At 52.3% G+C, this 9,278-nt stretch overlaps 3 protein-coding genes across 3 annotated transcripts; 1 reads left to right on the top strand and 2 right to left on the bottom strand.

Moving 5' to 3' along the window:
• Window positions 1–1,240: 1,240 nt before the first annotated feature.
• Window positions 1,241–2,403, top strand: J4E84_004658 (uncharacterized protein; the record flags this gene model as incomplete). Its single annotated transcript, XM_049387261.1, has 2 exons — window positions 1,241–1,771; window positions 1,825–2,403. The coding sequence occupies 2 exons, from the start codon at window positions 1,241–1,243 to the stop codon at window positions 2,401–2,403; spliced, it is 1,110 nt and encodes a 369-aa protein (XP_049245034.1).
• A 384-nt stretch (window positions 2,404–2,787) lies between these two features.
• Window positions 2,788–5,111, bottom strand: J4E84_004659 (uncharacterized protein; the record flags this gene model as incomplete). The annotated part of the gene is made up of 6 exons (XM_049387262.1): window positions 2,788–3,739; window positions 3,959–4,134; window positions 4,185–4,209; window positions 4,254–4,351; window positions 4,410–5,044; window positions 5,108–5,111. The coding sequence occupies 6 exons, from the start codon at window positions 5,109–5,111 to the stop codon at window positions 2,788–2,790; spliced, it is 1,890 nt and encodes a 629-aa protein (XP_049245035.1).
• Window positions 5,112–6,151: 1,040 nt separating this feature from the next.
• On the bottom strand, window positions 6,152–9,008 carry J4E84_004660 (uncharacterized protein; the record flags this gene model as incomplete). Its single annotated transcript, XM_049387263.1, has 2 exons — window positions 6,152–8,711; window positions 8,776–9,008. The coding sequence occupies 2 exons, from the start codon at window positions 9,006–9,008 to the stop codon at window positions 6,152–6,154; spliced, it is 2,793 nt and encodes a 930-aa protein (XP_049245036.1).
• Between the last annotated feature and the right edge of the window lie 270 nt (window positions 9,009–9,278).

The following is a 9,278-nucleotide window of genomic DNA, read 5'->3' on the forward strand; positions in this document are numbered from 1 at the left end:
AGCGATCGACAACGAATCCCAACGTTGGAAATTGACAGGAGCCGTAGCTGATCAACTTGAATCGCTCTTCGCCCTGCTGAGGAATCATGTTCTGTAGCGCCAGTGTCTGCATGCGTGTGAAGGCTGCACCGAGCCGCAGATCTAGCTCAATACGAGCCGAAACAGCTTGAGCCTGCTTCTCGTCTAGGCGGATCGGGTTCTGTGAGGCTTGTATAACGTGCCTGGGTCACGTTAGTTGATGCTCGTGAAGATTTTGCAGTGTCACAGACGCTCTCTCGATGTTGCTGAAGCGCGCTCTCCAAACCTGCATGTTTGGGTTTGCCTTCAGCGCAATGTCACGAATCTCAGTGCCGATATGCTCGCCTTCGCGATCACAATCAGTCCAGATGAACAAGATGTTCGCCCACCTGGCTTGCGCTTCGATATTGCTTGCTACAACCTTTTTGTCCTGTATATGGATTAGCCGGCTTCGTCAGAATGAACCAAATCACCCACTTCTGCTATGCTCGACACTATGGGTGCCTCGAACAGTGCTGCGGGTTGACATGAGTGCCATTTCTTGAATCGTTCGTTGAAGTCCTGCGCAACGATATGTCCGGCAACGCATGTGAACGTTACAGAGCATTGCCCCCAGTTTTGGAAGCGGAAGTCAAACTTGTAGTTCTTGACCCACTGGATACCGCGGACACTTTCCTATCTGAAGTCAGCCTGCGTCCGATCTGCACGTCAGGCCATGAAGGCGCTCGTATCCTTGCACCGAACACCAAGACATGAGCTGAACGCATCTGTCATTCTCTCCGGCTATCGAAATGACAATCAAACACAAGTGTGAACTTTCAAGGTATATGTTGAAGGTCAATGCGACATGCTGAACTTACTGCTCGGGCTTGGCCGCCCAGATGATTTGCGACTGCTTTTGCAATCGATGGCTTTTCCGCCACGCACAATACCCGAGTCATACCTCTGGAGTGCCGTTGAAACCGCGAAAGAGGCCCAACGTGGGTCTGGAGATGATGGTGGGGAAAGATCCTCACGGTCATGTGAAGACGCGTCAAAAGAGTCTTGGCGCGTACTAGCGCGTTCAAGAGCCGCACGGACGCTATCGCAGCTCGCTAAGCCGGGGACGCCAGGGAAAACAGGTCTTCATGAGGTCATTGTCCGCTTCACACAACAAACGCTAACGCCAGCTTGCGAGGGGCGCATCGCAACATCCCCATCTTCACCTACCCTCATCGCAACGATGCCTGACCCCCGTACATACATCGACATGGCGCTGCCACTTGTCAAGACGCTGCCCGACTGTGTCGACTACTTCAAGACCGTCGAGCCGTTCCTGCCACAATTCTACGACCTCCCGTACAAGGTTGCAGCGCACATCACCGATGTGCAGGCACTGAAAGACCTCTATGTCAACACAAACCCGCTCATGTCATCGCTGGCATTTGCCACGATGTTCGTCACGCCCATCGTGCTTGCCATCTCCGAGATCAACCGCAACTACTCGCAAGTTGACAGGATCTGGAGTATATTGCCGGCCCTCTACAATGTGCATTACGCACTATGGGCTCATCTCAATGGCCTGCCAACAATGAAGCTGGACCACATTATGGCTGTCTCAATCATCTGGGGTGCTCGCTTGACTTTCAACTATTGGCGGAAGGGCGGATATCAGGTTGGCAGCGAAGACTACCGATGGGAAATTGTCAAGGACTACGTCGGCGGACCCGGCATGTTCATTTTCAACGTCACCTTCATCTCACTCGGGCAGAATGTAAGTACCCTCATGCAGTTTGCTGTGAATGTACGGAATACTGATCATGGTAGATTCTTCTTTGGCTCATCACCACGCCCACGTATATCCTCCTCCTCGTCAACCGCATCAAGGGCAACGACATCACAACCTACGATACCCTATTCGGCCGCTCCATGCTCGCTATCGTCGTGTTCGAGTTCTTTGCCGACCAAGCGCAATGGAACTTTTACAAAGCGAGGAACGCATACCAGAAGACTGCCAAGGTACCATCCGACCAGAAATACACTCGTGAACAGTTAGACCGTGGCTTCAACACTACTGGTCTTTTCAGCTGGTCGCGCCACCCCAACTTCGCAGCCGAACAATCCTTCTGGGTATGCTTGTACCAATGGTGCTGCTTGGAGACTGAGACCTACGTCAACTGGGCGTTCGCCGGTGCATTCGGATACCTGATCTTGTTCCAGGCTAGCACTTGGTTGACTGAGTTGCTCAGCGCGGGCAAGTACCCTGAATACAAGGTCTACCAGGAGCGGGTCGGGAAGTTCCTTCCGAAATTCGGCACCAAGAGCATGGACTTGCCGCAGACGGAGAAAGAGAAGCAGAAGGTCAAGGACGCGAAGGCTGGCAAGGGCTCCATGAAGACTAAATAAGTCAACATGGAATTGCTATGGCACAAGCGCAAAACCTCCTACAGATGAAGAGGCCAATACCCGAAGACGGATAATGTGTGGCCAGCGAGGACCAGTGGGCAATGTGAGCAGATGGGTGCTCGAGTTATGATGAGGATCTCAACACCATATACGTGAACAAATTGACCTAAGCATAATAAAAAGAAAGTAACTGACCACCCCGCCGGGTTACGTCACAGAAGTTGTCTTAACATCACTACTCTCACAACCTTCCATTGCAAATGTTTTGACTTCTTCATTCCCTCCTTTCAAAATCCACCGATGTCTTCCTGAACTCGAAACCATGCTCTGCTCCCACGATACCGTCACCTGTCGTGGCGCCTACTAGACGCAACGACAGTCTCTTTAAGCTTCCGCCTTGGTCTCCTCGACCGCGAACCTGATCTTGCCGTTTAACATCTCCTTCACATCCTCGAACGAAAGCTCTGATGGCGTGTCCGTGGCTGGCTGTGGAGCAAGGAACTTCACATTGCCAGCGCATTTAAAATCGATTCCATCGCGGACGGTCAGAGTGAGAAAGCTGGTCCATACTCTCCTGGTCAAGATTACACGCCGCATATCAAACTCGACAACGATGTTGCGAAGAGCAGCGAAACCATAGTCGCCGTTCGCAAGCTTCTCGAGTACACGCCACTCACGTCTCATCGGACGGATCCGCACAGCGAGCCGCCGAATGAGATGGTGAAATGCTTGTGGGGGATAGGCGAAGTAGATGCGATTGTTCGACCTTCCATTTCCGATAACGACAGACTGACATGACGGCTCTAGATGGAACTCGTTCTTGGTCCAGAATATATCTCGCGCTATTGCGGCAATCTCGCGTGTCATTGTGAGGTGGGGAAGCAGCTGAAAAAGGACTATTGGAGGGTAGACTTTCTTGTCGTCTGCACCGACGCGATTCTCGGCTTTCATATTGAACTCGAGTGTCAGGATCTTCAGCTCGGCTGGCAGTTTGTTCCATCCTTCAGCGAATGCGGACTTGAGCGGCGCTGACGACGCAATGACGAGCGGCCTCAAGGACGTGATCTTGGTGAAGGACTGGGGGCCAGCGTCGACGTCGACACTGTTGCCCCTTATGAGAGTGACCCGATATGGTGCGTCGCTTTTTATATAGATGGATACAGGTGGTTCGAGTTGGAGTGGTGTCGTCAATTGGATGACATCTTCGTACATATCCACGTCGGGGACCTTGCCGAGTGTTTTGATCGTCAAGGAGGAATGTCGGGCGGCCATCATCGCCGTGGCTGCGAATGCCATGAGCCGTGTAGGTGGCAGTGTGTCTTGAAAGCGCTGCGCGCTGGCGGGAAGGTCAAATATGAGAGTGGGATGTGGAAAAATTGCAAACAGGGGACGGCGTCGGTGCGGAGGTGAGACAAACGCTGTAAAAGTACTAGCGTACAGCAAACCTAGACTGTAGTCAACGTTCAGAGTGAAAGGAAAAGAATATTGTCTTGCTTCTATTAAACAAATCCACCAGGCTATCTTTTGGGTATGTCTACATCGGTAGCGCAGTTACGTCGAAACAACTACTGCATCCTTGATCTTAACCATCAATGGTATCTTTTCCCACAACGAGTAGATTTTCTGATCTGCGATCCAATTCCGACATTCAGGGAGCAATTCGAGATCGAAGTTGAAGAGCACTTTGCTCATAATAAGGCGCATTTCGTGGAGGGCCATGCTAGTGACGATCTGTTAATATCGTTTGCTATGCCTAGAGACCAAGGAATGGTGTTACTTACTTCTTGCCTAGGCAGTCCCTTGGACCTATATGGAACGGCTGGAGAGCTGGGCGTTCATCTGAGGCGAACCGTGGGTCGCCGAGCCAGCGCTCGGGGATGAAACGTTCGGGGAGTCTGAAGTTGTCGGCAGAGTTGTACATTGCCAGATGAGAAGCTGCGACATTCGTCTTTAGAATGTAAGTATTAAAGTCATGTTTGAGAAGGTGTGAATGAGTGATGACGTACGTTCGGAGGTATGTAGTATTCACAGATAGTCGAACCTTCAGCAGGAGTGAGATGCGGCAAACCGATCGGCACAGGAGGATAGTGTCTCAACGCTTCCTTGATGCATGCATTGAGGTAGGGTAAGCCAGCGGTGACTTCCATACTAATGTCGTCTGATGAGTTAAATGCCGTCCGAATCTCCTCCACAAGCTTCGCCATCGCTTCAGGGTGCGCCAGAAGCAGATACGTCAGTCCACTGAGCAAGGTCGCCGTCGTTTCCGTGCCAGCTAACATGAATAGCTCGCCGTTCATATCCATGACAGGGCGGGTCAGGCCAGCTTTACCCTTGTCTTCTTGTTGGAGAACCAGGTCCCACAGATCGACACCCTCCGACACGCGTCCCTTTTCAAGCCGCTTAGTGACCCTTTCGACAGTGTAGTTGTGATGCTCACTCCGGAACCTCGCAATGCGTTCACCCAACAATGTAAATAGCATAAATTTGGCGAGCGGGTAGTAGAAGAAGATGCTCATTAGCGTGCCGCGCTTGATGCTTTTGAAGATGACTTGAATCCAAGTGTTGTACTCTGCGTTATCGAGCAGGTGTAGAGATTCGCCAAATGTTAGGTCGGCCATGACGTCGAAAGTGGTGAAGTTGTCTGGAGTTAGTTGTACAAAGTTAGTATTTGTCTAACATGCGTTCGTACATGGACCTAACGTACACATTCGGACGAGATCGACCGCGTTGACCTGGACACTTTCTCTCAAGTTGCGGATCAGTTGATCAGCGTACTTGATAAATAATGGTGACTGCTGTACGAGCGCTCGGTCAGAGAACGCAGGAGAGAAGATTCTGCGAATCCGTGCATGCTCGGCAGTGTCTTGCTCTGCGACAAGTGAGTTGGCTCCATTAGGAGAACTTCCCCGGCGATTCCAATTTTTGGGCGGCGCCGAGCCTGGGCCTTCCTTTGACCCATAGCCGTAGATGTCGCGCCAAGCTTTTGTATTGGTGAAGCTGAGTTCATCAGGCGAGAGGCGCACTACTTCTCCATATTGCGCGTGGAGTTGTGCAACGTGTCGTGGTAGTTCACCTTTCGCTATGGCAGTGAGGTACGGTAGGCGCGTAAAGGCAGAGAACTTTGGCCCAGGGAAATGGCTAAGCGGATGGAAGTAGACTCGATAGATGCCTCTAACTACCCATCGTACAACAATCTGCCAACGTTAGTACACCCGGGTATGCGAAAGCGAATTAGTGCGAACAAACAAATGCAACAACTAGAGAAACGATTTTCGCCACAAAGAGTTTCCCAAAGACGACAGAGAGCCTAGGAAGCGCGCTTGGTTTCGTGAGGACAGCCATCATGAGAAGTGGCGGTTGAAGGTTGGGGGCAGCGGAACATGTCAGGGCGACACCTGCCTTCCATTTGTGTCCCCCTCGTATCTTTTTCGGTGTGCATTGAAGTAGCCTGCAATGCATCAACCCATACTTCAGGAATGTACTGAAGGCAACTTATCCCATTGCCTTGACCTGTCACAGGGGCCATGTCGCTCGTTACTCACAGGTTAAGGTTTTCTCCACGACGCCGACCTTTATCCGGACTGTGCCACGCGGATGTGCCGGGCCGTTATAGTGGAATGCATCGTATAAAGCGTAACCAATGCTCGTGCACTCAACGTGTAGTGAGCCAACAAAGATTACATGCATAGAGATAGGAATGTGGCGGTAGTTCACAGTGAAGAATTCTGGCTAATACGAATAACTAGGACTACACGGATCCCTTTGTCGCGTTACCACCTCCAATGGTGCTCACGTCGGGCGCGCCTACGAGAGCCAGATTCTCAATACCAGCAACGCCGTATAGTGCTGCGGCATTCGTACTGACCCATGTGGCTTCATCAACAGCAGTAAGTGCGTCACTTCCATCGACCCTCACCCTCGCCCATGGAGCACCCGGTGCAAGCCCGTCTTTACTACCATCGCCCAAGAACTCTGACCAAACTCTTGGAACGAGTGTCGCGTTGTTGCGATGATTGGCGACATATGCGGTGAAGCGCGAGTGGCCCTGCATCAGACTTAGGGTGCCAAAGTCCTTGCCATAACGAGCTTTCTGTTCAGCCTTCCCGGCGCCGTAATAGTAACAATAGTCCAAAAAGGCTTCGAAGAAAGGTTGCGTGAGATTCTTCTGCTCCGTACCGAAGTGGTCCATAAGCTGATCAATAGTCTCAAGGACGCCGAAGACACCAGACAGATGCGAAACCGTGACGTTGCCAGTGTTGTTCGGGTCTGTGGGCGGCGGTGCCCACGCACCAGTGAGACTGTTGTAGAAAGCCTCGCCCGTGGCGAATCCGTTCTTGAGCTTTGGGTAGGTCATGATGGACTCGACGAGCTTTTTGCGAGACTCTTCCCAGCGAGGCCCGCGACGCTCCCACTCGATAAGATACGCTTGGGCAATACCAGCCCAGTCGGTGCCAAAGTTGAGGAAAAGCGCTTCGGGATCAGGGTTGTAGACAATACCCGGTTCTCGTACCTTGCGTCTCGCATCTACGCGAAGGAAAGCTTTATCAGCATCCATAACCTCACTTACCAGGTCGCCGGTGCGCTCGTCGCCGCCGGAGATGTAGTAAAACGTCTTGCGATAGACCGGAGTTGAGATTCTAGCCTGTTTGGCACTGTCACTCCAGTGTTGGACGCCATGTCTCGTCCCGAGCCCAGTAAAGTTGCCAAGATGATACGAGTCAACCTCGCCTCCGTGGCGCACTTGGTCATGAGCGATTTTGTAGGCATCCGCACGACCGGTGCGAAGGAAAAAGTCCCAGAAGAAGAGATCAGGCGACAGCTCCGAATTATCCCAAGCATAGCCACCAACGTCATATCTCCACTGGTGACGATCGTTATCATAGGTATGCATGATATCTCCATGGTCCCAAAATCCGTACCAACGGCGCTGCTCGATTTGGTCTTCGTAGAACTTGATCAAGAAGTCCATGTTGTTCTCGATAGTCTGTGCTTGGGCAGAGTCCACAGCACCAGGCACGTCCCAGTACGATCCAATCGCTTTGGTGTCGCGCATGTACTCTGGCTCAGGAATGAGAACGGGTGGGTTGTTGGTGAAGTTGGTGAGCGTTGCAAGGTGTTCGGTGGAAGGAGTCTTGTCAAACGCGTAGATGTAAAGCTCGTTGGTGCGGCCAAGGCCGTAGGGAGTGTCGTAGCCTCCTTCCCAGTCTTCGTATGTGATATCCAGAGCGTCTAGTTGCTGCTTGTAGGTGTCTTGTCCAAGGCCGTCGTGGTATGGGCGGATATCCATGGGCCCTGCCTGAGGGCTGTACAGCCACATGGTGATTGATCCAGCATCAGTTGCGGCATTAGAGATATCCAAACTGGTAGGATACTTCTTCCAGAAATCGCGAAGGCCCACGGCAAGGCCACCAACCGTAGCGCCGCCGAGATATGCCAGGCCACCTGAACGTGTGCCTCCAGGAATCTTGACCCAGCTTTGGCCAGCCTTCGTGCGCTTCTTGAGGTTGAAGCCATCTGGTGAGAGTTGTGTGAGCTGATAGTCGCTCCACGTTGGGATCCACTGTAAACGAGTGGTCACCCTCTGATCCCATGTAGAGTTCGGTGGCAAGACGGTGCCGTTGAACTGGCTCGATCGAATGTCGACACCTGGGTCGCGACGCAGACCAGTAACGCCCTTGACAGCTTCGTGTAGCATTCCGCCTTCAACACCCGCGATTCGGACATGACGATCGTAGAACTCCTCTTCGGCTAGGGGAACATCGAAGCGAATGCCGATACCCGACATGAAATCTTTGTACATATCTCCATCGTATATGATGGTGTGAATGACCCGAATTGCTTCGGAGTTGGCGTAGAGGTAAAACCGAACGGTAAAGGGTATCCAGTCGTCATGAGCGCCATCTCCGTCGATAGTATGGATGCCGTTGACTGTGACTAACGATCGTACGGTGTTTTCCTCTGATACAGTGACGTTCGAGATCTTGCTGGTGAAGCTGAAGTAGTCGATGCCGGTTGGCTTGCCATCTTCGTCGTCATCAGGAGTACCGTTTTGAGAGCGTAGGACGAGGTGGCCGTTGCTTCCGACCGTCTTCCCGCCGGCTTCAATGGTGGACACTAGGACGTTGCCCGACTTGGGAAAGGTTGCTGAGACTTTGCTGGTACTGACCACGATAGTATTGCCAGAGTCAGTAATTTGGATGCCATTGCCTTGACGTTTGTATAGCGAAGTCGAGGAGTTTCCTGCACCAGAAGCTGTGATTGTATATTCACTGGCTGGGGCGTCGCTAGCTCCTAGAGCATGTCCGGTCCTAAAATGACAGTGCACGAAGTCAGTGTATGTCTCACATGCAGTTCGTACATGGGAGATTTTACCACTTCAGCGAGCCGTCAGGCCAGTATGCTGTTACCCACGACTGAAGTTCCGCATCCCCAGAGACGGTGAAGGTTGTTGCGTTCGCAAGGTGCTGTCCTCGAGGCCACGGTAGGCCGAATGTCACGCCAGCGAGGTGTTCCGGTGTATCCTCAAGCCACTTGACTTTGACAGAGTCGCTTTGGGCGGTGGCATAGCTGACAAGGCCAGCAAGGCCAATGAAGGCCCCAAACATTGTGAGATGGTGCAAAGAGCGGAAGAAGTCGCAACCAGAGGGGAGGCTTGACTTTCTCCCTGACCATCCGACGGGCAAGCATTTTGTAGTTGCATGTCTCGACCAGGTACCTGGCTACGGCTTGACCGCAACGGGCCGTGGCCCGTCCAATACCCGGCTCACCATGTCACTTGCGGTAGCATACCCGTCAACTAGCCCGCACGCAAGAAGGTGTCCACAGAACGTAATGTAGGTCGTCCTGAACGAGGCTGGTGTGTCCTTGGCGAGCCT

The sequence above is a fragment of the Alternaria hordeiaustralica genome (genome assembly GCF_023758085.1).
Source record: "Alternaria hordeiaustralica strain BMP 2776 chromosome Unknown scaffold_7, whole genome shotgun sequence".
Lineage (NCBI taxonomy): Eukaryota > Fungi > Ascomycota > Dothideomycetes > Pleosporales > Pleosporaceae > Alternaria > Alternaria hordeiaustralica.